Raw genomic sequence first — 21,953 nt, 5'->3', positions numbered from 1 at the left:
TGCGGTACGCGGGCCTCTCACTGTTGTGGCCTCTCCTGTTGCGGAGCACAGGCTCTGGACGCACAGGCTCAGCAGCCATGGCTCACGGGCCCAGCCGCTCCGCGGCATGCAGGATCTTCCTGGACCGGGGGACGAACCCATCTCCCCTGCATCGGCAGGCGGACTCTCAACCACTGGACCACTAGGGAAGCCTCGGGGGCTACTCTTTGTTGCGTTGTACAGGCTTCTCATTGTGGTGGTTTCTCTTGTTGTGGAGCATGGACTCTAGGCGCACGGGCTTCAGTAGTTGTGGCTCGCAGGCTCTAGAGCGCAGGCTCAGTAGTTGTGGTGCACAGGCTCAGTTGCTCCACGGCATGTGGAACCTTCTTGGACCAGGGATCAAACCCATGTCCCCTGCATTGGCAGGCTGATTCTTAACCACTGTGCCACCAGGGAAGTCCCCAGAAAATTCTTAAAAGCAGCAAGAAAAGAATGACGTCACATAGAGGGGAACAACAATACGCTCAGCCAGTGACTTATCAGAAATAGTGGAGGCAAGAAGGCAGTAGAGGGCTTCCTTGGTGGCACAGTGGTTAAGAATCCGCCTGCCAATGCAGGGCACATGGGTTCAATCCCTGGTCTGGGAAGATCCCACATCCTGCGGAGCAACGAAGCCCATGTGCCACAACTACTGAAGCCTGCGTGCCTAGAGCCTGTGCTCCGCAACAAGAGAAGCCACCGCAATGAGTAGCCCCCTCTCGGCACAACTAGAGAAAGCCCGTGCACAGCAACGAAGACCCAACACAGCCAAAAATAATTAGTTAATTTTAAAAAAAGAAACAATTAGCAACTGAGTCTAACAACATAAAAAATGATTATATGTCATCAAAAATTCTTAATAAAAAAATGAAAGAACTGAATCCAGCAACATAAAATATTATTATATATAATATCATGACCAAGTGGAATTTATCCCAGGAGTGCAGGAATGCAAGGTGGCTTTAATTTTAAAAACTCAATTAATATAGTAAACCATATTAATATAGAACAAAAACCAAATGATCATCTAATAGATGTAGAAAAAGCATTTGACTTGAAATTATTTACAAAACAGAAACATCACAGACTTAGAGAACGAACTCATGGTTACCAGGGGGGAAGGGGTAGGGGGAGGGATAGTTAGGGAGTTTGGGATTGACATGTACACCCTGCTATATTTAAAATGGATAACCAAGAAGGACCTACTATATAGCACAGGGAACTCTGCTCAACATTATGTAACAACCTAAATGGAAAAAGAATTTGAAAAAGAACAGATACCGTATATGTGTAACTGAAGCACTCTGCTGTACACCTGAAACTAACACAACATTGTTAATCAACTGTACTCCAATATAAAATAAATACTTTTAAAAAAGAAAAAGCATTTAACAAAATCCAACCCCCTATCATAATAAAAATTCTCAACAAATTAGGACTAGAAGGGAATTTCCTCAACTTATTAAAAGGTATCTATGAAAAGACTACAGCTATGGTACGTAGTGGTGAAAGACAGCTCTTATTTCTAAGATCAGGAACAACTGACAGGTGCCTGTTCTTGCTGCTCCTATTAACATTGAAACAGAGGTTTTAGCCAGTGCAATAAGGCAATAAAAAGAATTAAGCCATACAGATTGGAAAGGAAGAGTTTAATAGTCTTTATTCACAAATCATATAATCCTACATGTAGAAAATTCTAAGAAAGCTACAAGAAAAGAAAGACAGAGAGCGGGAGAGGGAGAGAAAGGAAGGAAGTCAAAGAAAGAAAGCAAAAAAGAAAGAATACTAGAACTAATCATTAATTTTAGCCAAAGTCACAGGATACAAAATCAGCATACAAAATTAATTGTGGGATTTCCCTGGTGGCACAGTGCTTAAGATTCCATGCTCCCAATGCAGGGGTCCCGGGTGTGATCCCTGGCCAGGGAAGTAGATCCCACATGCATGCCACAACTGAGGAGCCCACGTGCAGCAACTAAGGAGCCCACATGCCACAACTAAGGAGGAGGCAAGCTGCAACTAAGGAGCCCACGAGCCACAAATAAGACCTGGTGCAACCAAATAAATAAATAAAAATTTTAAATTTATTTGTATTTATATGTGCTAGCAATGAACATTCCAAAAATGAAACTGGAAAAACAATACTTCCCAATAACATCGAAATGAGTAAGATATGTATGAATAAATTCAACCCAAAAAGTGTGAGAATCATACACAGAAAACTATAAAACACTCCCAAGAGAGTTAAAAAAGAGCTACATAGGGGACTTCCCTGGTGGTCCAGTAGTTAAAAATCCAATGGTTAAGAATCCAATGCAAGGGATGTGGTTTCTATGCCTGTTTGGGGAACTAAGATCCCACACGCCGCGGGGCAACTAAGCCCGCACACGCCGCAACTACTGAGCCTGTGTGCTCTGGTGCCCACGCACCTCAACTAGAGAAGCCCGCATGCTGCAACAAAGATCCGCTGTGCCACAACTAAGAGGCGATGCAGCCAAATAAATAAACAAATTAATTAATTTAAAAAAGTGGTTCCTTCTGCATTTGTTTGAAAAAAATAAAAATAAATTAAAAAGAGCTAAATATATAGAGACATATTCCTTGTGTATGGATTTGAAGACTCAATATTGTTAAGATAGCAATATTCCCCAAATTGATCTATAGATTCATCGTTTTTTAAAGTTGACAAGCTGGTCCTAAAATTATGTGTAAATGCAAAGAACCTAGAATAGCCAAAACAATTGTGAAAAAGAAGAAAGTTTGAGGACTTATTTAACCCATTTTTAAAACCTAGAGTTACAGTAATCGAGCTATAGTGGTATAAAACCAATGGCAGACATATATATCAATGGAACAGAAATAAGAGTTCAGTAATAAATTTTTACATTTTTACTCAGTTGATTTTTGACAAAGGTGTCAGGGCAATTTCAGTGGGGAAAGATGAACCTTCCATCAAATGTGTTCAGCCCATTACCTCACACCACAGCAAAAAAAAAAGGAACAATACTGTATGGTGCACTTAAAATTTTGTTAAGACGGTAAATCTCATGTTAAGGTTTTTTACCACAATGAAAAAAATTTTAAAAATTAAAATTACAAAGCATGCTGTTAAGGTAAGAAAAATGTAAAGGGGTGGGGGAAACACACATATTGAGGAGAGAAAATATAGTGTAGAAATTCAAAATTATACATTGAAAGAAGTAGGAAGAAGGAGGTAGCAAGAGCCCTGGGCTCGAGGGGAGAAGAAGCATCAAGAGACTCCTGAGTGAAAACAGTTATTTAGGAGCTGAGTGAAAATGAGGAGAGGTCTTCTCAGAATTGAAGGGAGAAAAAATTCAGGGGAAAGTAAGTCTTTTAAAATAACAGGTACAATTCAATTGAGTAACATGGGTGTCAGAGAGACTAATACTTTCCATCAGAGAGATACTGCGTTTTCTTATCATACTGCAGTTTGATTCAACGAATACCTGTTGGGGCATAAGATTTGTCAGACCCTGGGCTGAGTGTTGAGGACCCAGGGATGGGAGACACACACTGAGCCCAGAAGGAGTGATGGCCTAGGACAAGGTACAGACAGATAACCGTGCATACATAGGGCTAAGTGCACACCTATGTGGACACATGGTAACACCTATGCAAACGCTAACTAACTCACACCACAGGTAGGAATTAGTCAAATGAAGAAAAAGGAGAATGATACACTTGGCACCAGGAACAGGATGAGTCCAAATGTGGCAGAGAAAGATTACATGGAGTTACTTTAATGCTCTAATATCTCACTTCACCAGTGAATATGAATTTGGTCTGTTTCTCAATTAAATGCTGACTACTGGCTGCTGTTAAAGGATAAGACCACTGCTCAGCATCTGAAATCAAAAGCGCTGACGTTATTGCTCACCTACGTGCAGGAGGGTTAGCTGGTCAGAGACCTTCTCATTGGGCAAAGCAGATGGATAATCATAAGATTGTGGGCAGGAGTTTGTTTTGGATTAGTGTTGTCACAAAGGTGGGAGTGGTGTGTTGTCAACCTTAGACGTGTGGTTTGTGTTCGTTGCAGAGGCAGGAGTGTCAAGTCAGCCTCGGCAGAGGGGTCAGAGATGAGTCAGCTTCTGACTGGCTGTCTTTAGGGGCAAGGCTCCAGCTAACCGGCTGCTCCAGAGTCAAGTTCACTGAAGCAGGTTGTCACCGACTGATTAATCAGGTTGAAAACCAGTTCTGATGTTGGCTTGTTACAATACCTGTAGTAAAAATAGTTTTTTCTTAGGGGTGCAGACCTTTTATATTTTCTCACTCTCCCCTTTGGTCTTCTATCAGCCAAAGCAAAAGGAGAGACCGTGAGTGTGATCCAGATGTCCTCTACTGTGCTTGTTTCTCCTTGAAGACAAGATTTTATCTGTGGGTCTGATTTTCAGTTTGCATGTCCATCAGCATAAGTCCATTCTGGTTTTGTCTCTAAGTCATTTGTTGGAACATTTGTTAGGACAGTGGCTCTGTAGATTTAAGACTCTGGATAAACAAATCAAGCTGTGCAACATACAAGCATAACAGATTACTACACGGAGGAGGTGGAGGACACTCTCAAGGCACCATCTGGATTTTTCCAGGTCCGACCATGAAAACACGTCCCAACAACTGCCTGAGTCTTCCTTGATAGTCTTCCTTGATAATCCACTTTTCTTTTTGCGTGGATAGAAATTGTTGTACCTCATCTGTGGCGTTGATCCAGGTACAAAATGAACTGTCAGCAATGGCACAGACTCCCCTTGGTTAGCAACCGAAAAATCCAAGGCTTTGCTGATTTCCATAACTATCTGGGCAAAGGAATTTTAACTGTTTGGTTTACTCTTTTCTACATCAGCCAAAGCGGCGGACAAATTGTTGAGGACCCCCTGAGTTGAAGAGCAGCCATGCATGGGACGGTTAGCCTCAGGATTCTACTCCACCAGTGTTCGCCCTGTCCTTTCAGGCTCTGTTAGAGGATGTAAACCCCTGAGGGTATTGGGACATGGACACTGAGACACAGTGTCTAACTAATAGGCTGATAGGACAACTGGTCCTGGTCCTGGACTGGTACCCAGCGCCTGGCTCACACATAGGAAGAGAGAAGCAGGGGGCTGCATTAGAGATGTGATCAGCCTCAGTGGAGCCATAGGTAGACTGTCTTTAGGGCTCGTGGTAAACTGTCACTATTACATCCCAAGAAAACTGTAATCCCTTTGTGTCAGTGCAAGGACATTGTTTTTCATTTTCGTATTGTATCATTATTGGTAACATTCGTGTAGCCTCTCTCTATATCATACTTCCAATTAGCTGCACAAGCGACAGTTTGGGAGAGCCAAGTAACAGAGTTACAATGGTCATCATCCCTCAGTAAGACAATAGAGAGAAAAATATCATCAGAGACATAAAGAATAAAAATACACAAAAAAGGGCTTCCCTGGTAGCGCAGTGGTTAAGAATCCACCTGCCAATGCAGGGGACACAGGTTTGAGTCCTGGTCCGGGAAGATCCCACGTGCCGCGGAGCAACTAAGCCCATGCGCCACGGCCGCTAAGCCTGCGCACCACAACTACTGAGCCTGCATGCCACAACTACTGAGCCCACGTGCCACAACTACTGAAGCCCGCGCGCCTAGAGCCCATGCTCCACAACAAACAGAAGCCACCGCAATGAGAAGCCCGCGCACCGCAACAAAGAGTTGCCCCTGCTCACCGCAACTAGAGAAAGCCCGCACAGCAATGAAGACCCAATGCAGCCAAAATACAAAAAAAAAACTTTTGAGTTAATTCCATCTATACAAAGATTTCCCAGGTGTCTTCTTTGCTTAAAATAAAGTAAAGGTCCTCCTGCAGACAAATCCTATCCCTGCAACTTATTATCACCCCATGTTTTTTTTTTTTTTTTTTTTTTGCGGTATGCGGGCCTCTCACTGTTGTGGCCTCTCCCGTTGCGGAGCACAGGCTCCGGACGCGCAGGCTCAGCGGCCATGGCTCACGGGCCCAGCCGCTCCGCGGCATGTGGGATCTTCCCGGACCGGGGCATGAACCCGTCTCCCCTGCATCGTCAGGCGGACTCTCAACCACTGCGCCACCAGGGAAGCCCACACCCCATGATTTTAAGCAAGTTGGGTCACTTCTCTGAGGCTGTTTACTTTTTTTTTTTTCAAAGGTGTTTGGCTGATGGGACCATCATTTCTTTTGTTTTTTTAACTTTATTGGAGTGTAATTGCTTTCTGCTTTGTAACAAAGTGAATCAGCTATAAAAATATGGAATGCCTCACAAATATGTGTGTCATCCTCGCGCAGGGGCAATGCTAATCTTCTCTGTATCGTTCCAATTTTAGTATCTGTGCTGCCGAGGCGAGTGCTGAGTCTGTTTTCTTCATTCATGAAATGAGGATGCTAATAACAGTTGTGACACTTGAGAGAGATGGATACTGTGCCAGGCATTTAAGTGCTCGATAAATGATAATGATAGGGATTATTATTACTGAAATAAGTGGCAAGGGGTCCTTTTTCACTCTAGTGCCCTAATAATGCTCAAAATCTTCCTTTAGTAGCCTGCAGTATTCCAGCTCCACCCTCAACAGGTCTCTGTGCTGGCCGTGCAGGCTACTGAGGGGCCGTCCTTGTGCTGGGGTCACCCTGTCCTCATGCATTTGGAGTCTAAGGACCGTCTCTTTCTACTCTCTTCGCTTCCCCTCCTTGCAAACACACACAATGGCCCAGTGCACATTCACACAGCCTGCACTTCTGCGTGGGGAGGGACTCTTAAAATATTGCCTAGGGTGTGTTCTTCCTTGGGAACTAAAGGTGAACCCGTCAGACTGCTGGACCCTCTGGCTAATGCTGACCCTAATTTAACTTGAGTTGCAAAGATTTAAGAATGTTGGCCTCAGTTAAAATCTGCGCTAAATTTTCATTGTGGAAATGCTTGTTTTTGAAAACCATGTCATCACAGATACCATGAGTAATCTGAATTTAGATGAAAATGATTTCTGGAATTATGGCAAACTAGCAAGGGGTGTATTAGTCAGCTATTGGATGGTTTTTCCTGGAAAACTATATATTTCCTTCTTCAAAATGCAGAAAAAGATATGCCTAGATGGTTTGCTTAAAGTGGTTCTATTGCTCATGCAGTTACGTGTGCACTTTACCAGCTTCCCCACGCTGCAGTTGGCTCTTCTGGCGGGTAACTTTCTGGAAAGCTTAAAATAATTTGAAGAGTCTATATGAGCCTTATGAATACATGAGGCCCTTACTAAAAACCCAGGTATTTAAAATGGGCTGGTTTCCATTTTGACTTTTTTCTGAGAGCTTTCTCGGGTAGCCCTTTCTCAGGAGAGCAGGAAAGAGTGGGGCTGTGTCTTGATGACAGAACCCTTTGAAATCCTCTGGTAGTAGACCGAGGAGAAGGGTGCTGCTCAAGGTCATGCATTTTAAGATGCTTTGTGTTTCAAGGAAGATCTTTTGTCATTTGTACCATGAGAGCTCATTATGAGACAAACTACTTTAATCCAAAATATATCTTAATCTTCTAAAACAAGTTCTTTAAAAAGATAGTCCAAAAAATTTTAGGTTAATATATCCTATTGCTATGAGAAAACGTTAACTCCTCGTTTTGAAGGCTTTCAATCCTACTTTTATGAAGAATCAAGTAGGAAACGAATTAGATGCAGACTCTTACTAGTAAAGTTTTGAGAAACATAGAACCTTCTGGGCTCCACCTCATCAAACCCAATTGTGAGCTCTTGTTGATGCTCTGTTATGAAAATACCGATTTGAATATGGTACCGGGGTTCTCTCTTTGAAAAATGTTTCTGTGAGATAAAACTTCAGCTCTCATAGTATTAGTTACACTTTTGAATATATTATGCTTGCTTCTGAAATGACGATGTACATTCGTAAATATACTTGGCGTTTCCATCAAGTGTGGGTTTTTTTAAAAACCTTTTTTTTTTTAATTTCATTTAATTTTATTTTTTAAAAAATAAATCTATGGGCTTCTCTGGTGGCGCAGTGGTCGAGAGTCCGCCTGCCGATGCAGGGGACACGGGTTCGTGCCCCGGTCCGGGAAGATCCCACGTGACGCGGAGCGGCGGGGCCCGTGAGCCATGGCCGCTGAGCCTGCGCGTCTGGAGCCTGTGCTCCGCAACGGGAGAGGCCACAACAGTGAGAGGCCCGCGTACCGCAAAAAAAAAATAAAAATAAATAAAAAATAAAAATTTATTTATTTTTGGCTGCATTGGGTCTTTGTTTCTGCGCGCAGGCTTTCTCTAGTTGCGGTGAGCGGGGGCTACTCTTCGTTGCGGTGCGTAGGCTTCTCATTGTGGTGGCTTCTCTTGTTGCAGAGCACGGGCTCTAGGCATGCGGGCTTCAGTAGTTGTGGCTCACGGGCTCTAGAGCACAGGCTCGGTAGTAGTGGTACACGGGTTTAGTCGCTCCACGGCATGTGGGATCCTCCTGGACCAGGGATCGAACCTGTATCCCCTGCATTGGCAGGCGGATTCTTAACCACTGTGCCACCAGGGAAGCACCCCCATCAAGTGTTTTAAAAAAGTCAAATTGTATTCAGAAGTTGCTTTAGTTTGACAGGTCAGGCGAAGTCAAATATAGAAAGTGAGCACCGGAATCTATTTGTGGAAACATTTAGACCTTTCTCAGGCTGGCCCCAGCCGGCCTCTGCAGCCACATCCCTCCCAGCCCCAGCCTTGGGCTCTGAGGGTCATTCCTGAACAAGCCTCCCTTCTGCACTTTGTTTACGCTCTTCCCTCTGCTTTTAAGCCTCTGCCTCTGGACAACGCATCCTTCAGGGTCTGGCAGAAACGCCATCTCCTCGAGGTGGTTTGTGTGAATTAGTGGCACTGTTCTTGGCAAGGCTGCTCTGCCTCTGCCCGTGGCCCTCCCCATGCTCCTGGGACCATCGAGGGGCAGACACCCTGCCTCCCTCTTGTCTGTGTCTCTTCTGACAGCTGCCAGGCCTGCTCCATGTGATGGATGCTTACAAACGTCAGGTGACTGAATTGACCTTTCTATCCTGCTCTTCCATCAGGGCAAAAGCCTCAAAAATCATCAGAGTTACAGGCCTTGTGGAGAATTTTTTAAAGCAGGGAGTTTTCACTTCCCTGTCCGAGCAGCCAGCTAATAGCAAGTCTCCCCACGCGGCTACGGGTGTTGTTTTCTCCATCGGACAGCACTCTGCCCCCGCGCACCACGAGGGGGGTTACACAGAGGGTTCCAGTTACTGCAGTAAATGCGTGTCAGAGATCAGTCTAGAGGTGAATTATGCTGTGAGATACAAGGACCAAGTTTCATCATGGTTAAGGTTTTTCCTTTTTCTTTTGATAAATTTCTGGAGACTTCCCTGGTGGCGCAGTGGTGAAGATTCTGCGCTCCCAATGCAGGAGGCCCAGGTTGGATCCCTGGTCAGGGAACTAGATCCCACATGCTGCACCTAAGAGTTCACACGCCACAGCTAAGGAGCCCGCCGGCCGCAACTATGACTCTGTGCAACCAAATAAATAAATAAATATTAAAAAATAAATACATAAAATTCCAAACAGTTTTTTAATAAATATAAGTTTGCCTCAGATCACCCAGGCTGTTCATTAAAATGGCAGATTCCTGGCCCTCACCCTTGGCCAGTTCTGGGCTAGTGGGTCTGAAGTGGGACCTGGGGATCTGAGCTGTGGGAAGCGTCAGGCGATTCTGGTGGGAATGCCCACAGGACTGCACGTTGAGAAACACTGATACTGTGAGGAAAGGAAGAGGTGACGTCATGTTAATGGAGGTTTTATACGCTCAAAATATTGACTAAGCCTATGTATGGAACATAATCGGGCCCTGAGCTGGCTTTTAGGAGCTACCCAGAGATGAATGAGGGAAGGTGTCTTCCCTTGGACAGCACGTGTGTTCCAGGAAGCTAGGTCAGGCCATTGGTCAGAGCATCCTGCACTCACAGGTCATCAGAGCAGGCTGTTGGGTACATTCTGAACTCATTCCAAGAGCGTTCTGGGCTTAGAGACATACTTCTTAAGCTCAGGTTGAACAAGGAAAGAAATGTACTTTTTCAACGGCCAAAGAAGTTCTCCAGGGAATGCCAGTGTCTGTTTATTCTGAGAAAAGACTTGGATTTGAACTGCACCAAATGACTCACCATGTTTTTGATGTCAGTGTCCATGAAATGTATCTGCAGTTCATCCTATGAAGGAGCTTCACCTTGATTATCTGGCACCCTCAGTGGGGAACCCAGAACTAAGTACTCTCAGAGGCCAAAGTTTGCCTATGGCTCTCAAATCACAACTTAGCTTTAGTCATTTTCATCACTGACATCCTACAAATTCACAAAGAGTGGACAGTTCCACATTTCATTGTGACAATTAGTGAGAAATTGCACTCTATTCGATCAATGTATAATTACAATGCTGTATTATAATGGTTTCATATTTGTCTTTGATTTCTCAGTAGACTGTGTCTTATGGAAGAAAAAACACCTTAAACTTGTTATTCTCTAACACGTAGTACGGATATGAAGTGGATAGCCAAAGTATGCTTACAGATTGCTTAAAACTAACTAGAAGTTTAAAGTGTTTTTGATGCTGAAATGAGAGAATGTTCGGAAGCTTCTACAGTGTGAAAACCCCTGATGGACAGAGATAATAATGTTACTGAGAATAGATGAGAAATGTCTTAGGAGGATGTTGTCCAGGCCTCTGACTTGTTGTTTATGTTTGCAGAAAAGCTTAAGAGAACACAGCCAAAGCCCTGTGCTACTACATGTTTTATGCTTTGCTTTTATGAAAAGAGGTAAATTGCTAAAAGCCACACCGATAGCAAGAATTTTGTTCAACAGGGCTTCCCTGGTGGCGCAGTGGTTGGGAGTCCGCCTGCTGATGCAGGGGACACGGGTTCGTGCCCCGGTCCGGGAGGATCCCACATGCCGCAGAGCGGCTGGGACCGTGAGCCATGGCCGCTGAGCCTGCGCATCCGGAGTCTGTGCTCCGCGGCGGGAGAGGCCACAACAGTGAGAGGCCCATGTACCGCAAAAAAAAAAAAAAAAAGAATTTTGTTCAACAAAGCAAATCTTAGGTATGTCTTCATGTAGCCCAGTGTATAGAACCATCTATGTCCATAGCATATTGTGAAAACAGATTGTATTGTTACTTCTGAATCCTTAAGAAAATGTTAAATCTGAAATCGTCAATTCACTACGGCGGGGAATAACGTAATATATGTTTTAAAACAGCATGAAGACTTGAAATGGAAAAACTTTGATGTTTTGAAGAAGATATCCATTATTTTAAAATCCTGTCATTTTGAGTAAAATGTATTATCTTCAACTACTTTATCCATTTATACATGTGATCATTTTTTTAACTACTCCCCTCCTTTACCTGTTCTTGGGTAAATATAGAAATGAGCACAAATTATCACTTTCTGTAAATCATTTTATTTACACAAAAGATAAACATATCAAAGACTTATTAAGATCTTCTTTTTTTTTTTTGGCCGTGCCATGCAGCTCGTGGGATCTTAGTTCCCCGACCCGGGATCAAACCTGGGCCCCGGTAGTGAAAGCACCAGAGCCCTAACCACTGGACCGCCAGGGAAGTCTCAAGACCTTTTTTCCATAGTAGTTATTCAGCGCATACTGTCAAGCCTCCTTTAGAAGAAACTCAGGGAACAGCATGATGCATACTTCGCCTTCATACTTTACAGCTTGCGTGTCTACATTTCCAAGGTGTGGAATACATTTGATTAATGGTTCTTTGCAGGGTCACTTGAGAGAAGTACTAGTATAAACTTGGCCTGTGTCCTGTTAGGTTATGTCCAGCCCAAGTTAAGGGAGGTTAGTGATGGTTCAGGCGGGCAGACCTGGGGGGAAAATGAGCCCAACAACAGACAGCAACAATTTCTCTCCATATCTGGACTGAGAGTCCTATATCCTTAAGAAGGTAATATTTATTATCTGACAGGAAGTGAGTTTTCAGCTGTTTGGACTCAGCGCTTGACACATTCTGGAAAGCTAGTCATCACTTTTTGTTTTGACAAAGAGCATAAGAAGAAAAAAAAAGTACCCGGGATGCAGGTGAGAAGCTGGTCCATTCACGCGCTCAGTTACTTTTTCTTGACTGTCTGCCCCGGCTGAAAAGCATGGGGCAGACAGATGTGAATTAGACATTCTTCTGCCCTCCAGTGACTTACAGCCTAATCAAATAGGGAAACGTGCACAGAGATACGTAAGAGCAGCACTATTTATAGGAATCTTGACCTCTGTTCAGAGGGCAGCAGAGGCTCGAGGAGGGAATGGCCGCTTGCAGAGATACGAAGGCTTTCCTAGGGGTGGCTACTGAGCTGAGCCTTGAAAGAGGAGCTTGTCACGTTGGGGAGGAGAGGCCAGTCCAGGCAGAGACGAGCCTAAGCGAAGTCCTGGAGATGAATAACCTCACTGCTTGGGGAACTGCAGGCAGCTGGGAGAGCCTGGAGCACAGGGTGCTGGGGATGCAGGGCGGGGGGCGATGGGAGGGGAAGGAAGGTGAGCACGGCACAGTGCGGTGTCCGGTCGTCCCAGCTCTGTACACCTACGGGGGAGGGACAGGCCTGAGATGTCTGAGGGGTCCTGTCGGCAGAACTGGGTGACGAGCAGGCGTGGGGACAGTGACGTTAGTCTGAACTTGTGGCATCTGCACTCGGGCTCCCAACCACGACCCCGGGCTCTCCCTCCCCCACTGTGGGCTCAGCTTTTGGACCTGCAGCACAGGCTGGGGAAGTGGGATTGGCAAGAAAGAAGGGAAAGATGAGCCCAGGATTGGAAAGAACTGACGGGCGAGGCGCGTTGAAATCCGAGGCCCAGGGCTGGGCCGGACGGAAGCCCAGGGGTCATCCGGAATCAGCCACAGATGGGACAGTGATTCTGTAATTGCAGCTTATTTGGCACCCAAGGCTCAGTGCCAGAACTTTCTGGTCAACTGTCTACATTTCCTCTTGGAAATGATAAGATATTTCAAGCACTTGAGTTTCCCTCCAAAACCAAGCAAATCCAGGCTCTAGCCAGTGCAACTTGGTCTGCCCTTTCAGCTCTTTTATTTGATTTTCCTGGTCGTCTGTTTTGAGGAGCGAACAGAATGCAGATGGACGTTTTCTTAGCAAGAAAAGGCTGGCGAAGGGCAGGGAGGGGTTAGTGGGTGAAAAGGGTGTGCGCACACGAGAGAGCACCACCACCCGTGTCCTGTGAGCCCAACACACTTAGACAGGCCTATGGCGTGACCCGAAAGTTTGTAAAAGGCAGATGAGCCTACTTTCCACCCTGTCCTGAAGGGCTTTTTTTCTGAAAATACCCAAGAGAGCCCTAAGAAGGGGCAAGAAGCTAGATCATGTCTTCTAGCACTTTAGGCTCCAAATCTGGAGCTCCGAAATGAGTGAAGAAGAAAACCAGAGAGCAGACAACCAGGGTGAGAAGGACATTGTCGCGAGCATTATATTAGCGTGACTGTCTCCTATGCTGCCACCTGACAGCTCCTACCCGTCTCGAATGTTTGACCAGTGCACTACTCTGATCCATCGTGTCAGCGAAACTTTCTCCCCACCTGAAGGCTCAGCTTATTTCTCAGCCCTTCAGCCTCTGACTTGCTCTATCCAACCTCAAAGTAAACATTTAAGAGAGCTTCGCCCCTACAGCCATCAATCATAGATGCAGCGGACAATTAAACTGAGATCACGCAAACCTAAGACCAGAGGCTTCAGTGAGCCCTGCTTCACTTACACAATGTTCTGGAACACGAGAGAGGAAGAATGACCATCACGCGGAGTGCGTGGGAAGAACTAACAGGAAATTCCCATCACATACTTGGGAATAGTTTACAGCGCATGTCCATCCTCCTCACCCTCCTCCACCTTTACATAGTTACCTATAAGTTAACCTTTGCAATTTGAAATTGCAATTATTATCCGAAACTTACAGATGAGAAAACTGAGACTTAGAGAAATTATACTGACCAAAGTCGTCCAGATATAAGTGGTGGCACAGGCATATGAACCATGCTCTGTTTCCGAAAGCCCACATGCTTTTTCCCTGGCCCACGGGAGCCTTCAACAGTGAATATATTATTAAAGCTTGTTGAGCCGTGCAAGCAACTTTGGGAGCTGGTGAGAACTGCTCCAGACTCACCCTCCCCTTTGGGGTGCAGCCTGCCACCTGAAGGCAGGACTGCAGGCAGAAGGACGTCAGGAACCAGCCCCGCTGTGTTCAAGGCCCCATGGACAGCAAGTCCCAGAGGATGTCAGGGAAGGACCACGCCCCCGCCCTCTGCCAGTGCCCGGCCAGGCTTGGTGTGGGGAGACGGTTCCTCCCACGCCCTGCAGAGGGAAAGATTCTATGACCACCAAACACAAAGAGAGCAGGTCTTCATCTTGGTAGAAATAAAAGAGGAGAGAGAGGCATCTTCTTCTATAATCCACACCCCCTGACCCCACCAAAAAAACCTAAAGTATGTATTTTGCACTGGAGGTCCACTGGGGTATGACTTGCAAAGATAACTTCTATTTGCCTGTTTTTGAATAAAGGAAAGTCAGGCGCAGAGGTACTGATGGCATGTAAATTAAAGATATGAAGTATCTCATTGAAATTCTAAAGATGTGCTGATCCTACCCCAGGATCAAAAGAGTTCTCTTGTCGTGCTGGTGCTGACTTATTAATAAAGACCATGCTTTTATTTGATTATTTATCTAATCAGCATTCACTTTCAGTTTAAGCTCATTAAGTCGCTGGTAACAGAGTGGTGCTGAGAGTGTACTTGGTGGAAGAATTACATCCAAGTGAGACAGAGAGTGTATTCAGGGGCGGGCGGTCAGAAACAAAGGCAGAGCCTGCAAGCCCGTGTCACCCGAGTGGAGCCTGTGAACTGTCTGACAACCAAACAGAAAGGGTACCTGTGTAGAAGTTTAGTTTTGTAGCGTAAAGGCTGAACGTTATAATTAAATACACTTAGTAAAAGGGAAACGAAAATGACGAGCACTCTAATTATTTCAACAACCGAGAGAATAATACCCATTCTTTATATGCTTTATGTTGGGGAAGCTTTCTTAACGGGCTTTTGTGTGAACTTCTGATTACGCCCAGGTTGCTGGCTGCTGGGCGTGCCCAGACTGGCTCTGAGCGACTTGCATCTCATCTGTTTGCCCCCACTGACTGGTCTTCTAAAGTGCTCGTAATACAAACCAGCCGAACAGTATCTCTTACGGAGCAGGTAGCCAAATCATCTTGTTCTTACCTGATGGGTGGTTGCCATGGTCAGCTGCTAAAGATAAATCCTCTTCTTTAAGCCCATCCTGCCCCACAGATAGGAAATTCCACTTTTTGTTGGACTAAGAAGCCTCCAGCTGCCCCAACGCCACACTGGAAGAGGGCCTGTGAACAACAGAGTGTGCAGTTAACTGAGGCCGGCGTGTCCCCTCCTTGGAAACGCTGCTACTCAGACTTGGCACGGTAACGGGCTAAATTATTTATCCAGGCGGAAAAGGGAAAGCAGCTAAGAGCTTCCTGAGTTTATAGCCTTGATCCCTGGGTTCGTACTGAGACAGGAAACAGGCCAGGCTCCATAGGCAAAGAGAACAAAAAGGTTCCCTCTGAAGTCCTCTTATGTCTGCGTGAGTCCCAACCAGGGTGAAAATAAGCTGTTCCCATCAATCTTCTCGGATTCACTGAGTACCATGTGTCAGGCACTGTGAGATATAAGACAGGTGAAAAGTGGTCTTTGCCCTCAGTGAGCCTGTAACATATCCACTAGGCCAGAGGAAGCTGAGGAAAAGTTAACTTTCTGGTTCATTCATTCCAGACCCGCACATGTCAGGCACTGTGCTAGGTCCTGGGGTGCAGTACTGAAGGAAGATAGGAAACCATGTGATGATGCACGGAAGGACCATCCGACCAGCATGACGATGGGAAAGGGAATTAAATAACACAAAAGAGGAAATGCCACGAGGTGTCATGTGATTAATCTCTAAGTGACACATTGAGTAAAGGCCATGTGATGAGAGCAGTCTCGGTTCTGGTCTTGGTGTTGCTATAAACAACAGAGCCAAGCCCTCACCCACACCCCACTGCACTGACCCTTCCAGGACCCTCCAGGGTAGCCTGAGGCCAGCACTCTCCCAACTTTGATTGGTCGTGTTGACCAGGTCACCAGATTGGGTCTACATGGAATGAGGTCACCGAAGAGAGGACTGTCTCTCCTTCCAGGGGATTCACCTCCATCCCAGGAGCCACGCTTCAGATCAGGAAATATAGCCCTGACATTTAAGACCTTTCATTGTGGTACAAAAAAGGTCACCTACAAACTTGTGCTTCTTATTACAGCGGATTGGAAATTCTTATGCCATTACTTTCCCATGGAGCATTGTACTTAAAGTCACAACTATGTAAATGATATTTCTGCTACTTGCTACAGTCTCTGGACTTCTGAGTGTAATGTGTATCTCTTTTAAGGTACTTGTCATGATGTCGCTATCTGTTTATTTGTGTATATGGCCCTTTGCACCACATTAATTTCTTTTCTTTTCAAAGTTTTTTTGGATGTGGACCATTTTTCAAGTCTTTATTGAATTTGTTACAATACTGATTCTGTTTTATGCCTTGATGTTTTGGCCACGAGGCATACGGGATCCTAGCTCCCTGACCAAGGATCGAACCCTCACCCTCTGCACGGGAAGGCGGAGCCCCAATCACTGGACCGCCAGGGAAGGGCCCACCCCATTAATTTCTTAATAACGGCAAGAAACATACCTCGCTCATCTTTCTCAGCTCCTCATCATGAGCATGCTGCCTTGCGAGTAACAGGTAATCAGGGAATATCTACCGAATGAACTGTGTCACTCAAAAATGGAAGACGCATCATGCATTTGTGTTTGGGGCTTCCCTCTGACCCCCAAACCTGAAATTTACCAAAGATTGGCCCTGCTCTAATGGGGAAAAATTCCTGCCACTTAAGTAAAGAAGAAGGCCGTATCCGGCCGCCGCCACGAGAGGAGCTGCCGCCATGTCCGCGCATCTGCAATGGATGGTCATGCGGAACTGCTCCAGCTTCTTGATCAAGAGGAATAAGCAGATGTACAGCACCGAACCCAATAACCTGAAGGCCCGCAACTCCTTTCGCTACAACGGGCTCATTCACCGCAAGACTGTGGGCGTGGAGCCGGCGGCGGACGGCAAAAGGGTCGTGGTGGTCATGAAGCGGAGATCCGGCCAGCGAAAGCCAGCCACTTCTTACGTGCGGACCACCATCAACAAGAACGCCCGGGCCACCCTCAGTAGCAGCCGGCACATGATCCAAAAGAACAAGTATCGCCCGGATTTGCGTATAGCTGCCATCCGCAGAGCCAGCGCCATCCTGAGCAGCCAGAAGCCTGTGACAGTGAAGAGGCAGCGGACCCGCCCCACCAAGAGCTCCTGAGCAATCTGTCCCCTTCCCCAATGCAATAAAGCTGACAGCTGACTTGCCGCAAAAAAAAAAAAAAAAAAAAGCGGGAGAAGGAATTCCCTGGTTGTCCAGTGGTTAGGACTCTGCGCTTCCACTGCAGGGGGCCCGAGTTCGACCCCTGGTCGGGGAACTAAGAACCGGCATGCCGTGCGGAGCAGCCAAAAATAAAAAATAAAATAAACAAGAAGAGAAGGAGAGACAGGCTGGCAATGATGGGAATGGAAAGGATGTTTGCCTCTCTAGCCAGGTCTGTGGAATCATAACGAACAGGAAGGCAGATGTCAGAACCGGGTCACCCTCACATTCAAACCGGAAATTCTTCCTCTAAAGGGAGGGTCATTGTGTGAGCCAGTGTTGGATGTTGTAGGTTATAAAGCCTGTGGTGGAATCAGCCTCATGGGTGAGCACAAACAGATAGAATACTATGGATAAAACGAGATTAGCCTTGGCTAAGGAGTCCACAGTAGACATTAGCATTGCTTACAAATTATCTCAGAAGAAGCACCAGGCAACAGAAGCACACCAAGGTCCATGAGCCTGAGATACAGACCCGGCAGAAAGGGGGCACTGCCCATGGGGACATCTCAGCTCTGGTCACCTCCTTTCTGTGTCACCCTCTGCAGGTGGAATCGGCTGCATAGGTCGAGACAAGGGTCAGGTTCGGAAGTGCCTTGACACGGTGGAGATCTACAACCCGGACGGGGACTTCTGGAGGGAGGGCCCACCCATGCCCAGCCCCCTGCTCTCACTTCGCACCAATTCTACCAATGCAGGAGCCGTGGACGGGAAGCTGTACGTCTGCGGGGGCTTCCACGGAGCAGGTACTGGTCGAGTTTTAAATGTTTTGTAACCTCCTTTGATGTCAATTTTCACCTCCCTTAACTGACCCAACGAACAATCCTAAGAGCAGGGGGCACTGGCAAAAGCAGTGACCTTGGGCAACTCACCAACCTCTGACCTTGGGTTTTCACGTCTACAAAGTGGGGCTATTCCCTCCACGGGCTGTCATAAGAATTAAGTGAGATCTGGTCTGTAATGTGTCTGGCACACAGCAGACACACAATACACATGAGTTGAACACGACAAGAGGAGAAATGGGGGAGGGAAGGCTAATGCCAGATTGTAGGACTAAAGGAGAGATTTAAAAATATGAAGAGGGACTTCCCTGGTGGGGCAGTGATAAGACTCTGTGCTCCCAATGCAGGGGGCCCGGGTTCGATCCCTGGTCGGGGAACTAGATTCCACATGCTTGCTGCAACTGAGAGTTTGCATGCCGCAACTAAGGAGCCCACATGCTGCAACTAAGGAGCCCGCCTGCCACATCTAAGACCTGGGGTAGCCAAAATAAATAAATATTTTTTAAAAAATAAATAAAAATATGAAGAACGCATGGAAATAGGGGGATGACCAGAAACACGGGGGTTAGCTCTGCATTTATTGATCTTTACTGAAATCCTGCCCTCGGAAAACTCTCTTACTCCCCACTACTGACACGAGAAATAAATTGCTTGAAAGGCTTTCTAAGATAATACCTAATCTACGTGTTTATTACCAAACTCAGCTTCCACATATCTAATTGCCACCATCATTGCAATCTACAGTACGGATTTATAGTTTTTTAAAGTAACAGGGAGATTTTTATTCTTTATTTTTTTTAATATTTGTTTATTTATTTATTTTGGTTGGCTGTGCCGGGTCTTAGTTGTGGCACACCAGATCTTTTAGTCAAGGCATGCGGGCTGTTGGTGGTGGCATGCAGAATCTAGTTCCCCAACCAGGGATTGAACTGGGGCTCCCTGCCCTGGGAGCAGGGCGTCTTACCCACTGGACCACCAGGGAAGTCCAGGGAGATTTTTAAATATGCACAAATTTAATAAGTAACTGTCTCCAAAGTTTGATTAGTTGCATCAGTAAGTAAGGCAGAATGCAGCTACAGTAAAAATGATTAACAGTTTAATTCTAACCTTCCTAATAGAAGTACTAGGCCAGGACATAGCCAGGAAAAACATGCCCCAGGAGTACTTACAATTTTGGAAGCATGCCCAATTAAAACAGAGCTGCCCCTGCAGCAAAACCAGGCCTGCTATACACCTCCCTTCATTTTTAAAGCATGTAATTATATGTAAGTTAAAGAATAAAGTTTTCATTAGGAATTAAGAGAGACTTAGGAGGTATATGAACCAAATACAATGAGTGGACCTTATCTGGCTCCTGATTCAAACAAATCTTGTGGAGAAAGATATTTTTCAGGTAATCTGGGAAATCTGAGTGTGGACTGGAGTATTAGATGATATTAAGGAATGGCTAATTTTAGGTCACAATAATAATGGCATTGTAGTTTTATATGAAAGAGGAAGAAAAAGGAAAAACGTTATGAACGATGAGAGACTGTGTAGAAGTTTTTATGGATGAAAATGACATGCTGTCTGGAACTTGTGTTAATCTACTCCAGCAAATATTTTTTAAACAGTGAATGGGGATGGGGGGCAAGAACAGATTTTACAACGTTGGTAAAATGTTGATCATTGTGAAAGCTGGATAATGGCTACAGGAGCTTTATTTACTAGATTTTTTTTTTTTTCTTTCCGCACCACTCGGCTTGTGGGATCTTAGTTCCCTGACCAGGGATCGAACCCCGGGCCCTTGGCAATGAAAGCGTGGGGCCCTAACCACTGGACTGACAGGGAATTCCCTATTTACTGGTTTTTGTATTCTTGAAAGTCCCCATGATAAGAAGCTTCAATTTTCCTTTCTCTATTTGTTCTTCAGAGAACTTTCCAAAACTTTTTTTTAACGGTTCTAATATCTTTTATATTACACATCACATGCTTGTGTAAAGGTAGTAACCTGTCACAGTAGCAAGAAACCTGGCAGGGCAAGGAGATCTTTTAAAGACCCCTGTTGCAACCCCGTGAGTGAGGAGGCCTTGGAGGAGACAGGAGAGCGCCCAGGTGCTGGACCACTCGCCGCCCCCCCCCACCCCCCGCCAGGGCCTGCTCTCCATCCCCTGGCTGCAGGCTTTCTCTTGACCAGAAGAGAAGGGCAGAGAATACAGAGGGTGGCCTCAGGACCTCCAGAGCAGTGGGGGGTAATTAGTGTCTAAGGATCTAGAAGATAACTCTCTTTTGTCTTGTTTCCTTGTCCTATTTTCCTTTGTATAATACTGAGTTAAAGAATTGATATCCCCAGTTTTTCAAGAATGCCTGAACTCACCCTCTGAGCCGATGTCTTTTCTTGAAACTGTAATGGACTAATAATGCTTCCAGCCAGAGGGAAAGGGATTTACTATGCGAGCTCTCAAAGTCCCTTTTAATTATTTGGTTTTAAGATGGAAAATTGTCCCGGATTAGCTAAGTGAGTTGACAGTGGGGTTTTATGGAAAACAGAACAATTGTATAATAGCATGCCCATTACAAACTAGAGATCTCAGAGTCAGACCTAAAAACAGGCACTGAATTTTCTCTCCTTGTGTGACACAAACCTACTCATCCCATTTATTTACTCAAAAAAACACAGTCAAGAAAGTACTCTTTTAATCTGTTTAGTTAATTCCATAAAAATGTATTGAAACAAACTGTTTAGAGGCACTTGGGCTACAATCTTGAGATGCTCAACAGTTGACGGGAAAGACAGACACCAAAACACGTAATAAACATAGTAATTGCATATTGGTTAAAATAGATTGAACACCTCTGTTTTCTCCCACGTCCCACGAAAATGACGGTAAATGGAATGAACACAGTCAGACAAAGAAAAGAGGAGAGAGGGCAACAGCAACACAATTTTGGAAGCAGGAAAGCAGATGGATGAATAACTGCTCAGACATGAGACAGTTCAGTGCTAACCTGGCAACAGGAAAAGGAAGCACAAACCACAGAACTCCAGGGAGTCTTGGGGGTGGACAAGTCTGGAAGAGGGAATGAAGGTGACGCTGAAAACACGAGGACAGCGGAAAGACAGGAAGAGCCCAATCTCCTGCCCTTCCCTCGACACTGAGATAAAGCCCCTCCTGCACCCCAGCAAAGACCAAAGCTAAGGATGGGGGTGGGGGAGGCAATCAGTACTAAAAACAGGGAGCGGAAGAGAACAGCTACACACTGAATCTGGAGATCAGCAGCTTTCTTCGTCTTCTGGCTCCCAGACGTGGGCAGCCATAACCTCCAGTCAGGAGACAGGAAGATTCTTCTTTGGGAATCTGACCTGCCCCAAAATAAGGCAAAGCCAAATCACCCCACAGAGAACCTCACGGAAAAGGCTTCCATGGTATCCCTCTCTTAAAGATGAGCAAACAGCTGGGGCTCATCAGACCTTTGAGGAAAGCATGTACAGAAAAGACAGAAATCAAAACATAAAAGAAGAAAAGCAACTGGAGGAAACGGGCTGTGCCAGGAGGAGACGCGTCCTCGGAGGTTAAAAATATGACAGCAGAAATTGTATATACAACAGAAAACTTGGAGTGTAG

General features: G+C 45.5%; 2 protein-coding genes across 3 annotated transcripts in view; both read left to right on the top strand.

Annotated features, from left to right (window-relative positions):
* KBTBD12 (kelch repeat and BTB domain containing 12) overlaps nucleotides 1–21,953 on the top strand; it is a 55,824-nt gene that overhangs the window by 20,135 nt on the left and 13,736 nt on the right. For both annotated transcript variants that reach the window (XM_082663806.1, XM_082663807.1), the window contains exon 5: nucleotides 18,115–18,312. In XM_082663806.1, coding sequence (XP_082519932.1) covers nucleotides 18,115–18,312 — 198 coding nt within the window. The remainder of the gene's footprint in view (nucleotides 1–18,114; nucleotides 18,313–21,953) is intronic.
* Nucleotides 16,996–17,485, top strand: LOC309828140 (large ribosomal subunit protein eL28-like). Its single transcript, XM_082663258.1, has one exon. It carries the CDS (start codon nucleotides 17,051–17,053, stop codon nucleotides 17,462–17,464), a length of 414 nt encoding a protein of 137 aa, XP_082519384.1. The 5' UTR covers nucleotides 16,996–17,050; the 3' UTR covers nucleotides 17,465–17,485.

This window comes from Grampus griseus (assembly GCF_964374135.1).
Source record: "Grampus griseus genome assembly, chromosome: 10".
Classification (NCBI taxonomy): domain Eukaryota; kingdom Metazoa; phylum Chordata; class Mammalia; order Artiodactyla; family Delphinidae; genus Grampus; species Grampus griseus.
Note: the sequence above shows the minus strand (reverse complement) of the source record. Positions and strands in the feature narration are given on the sequence as shown.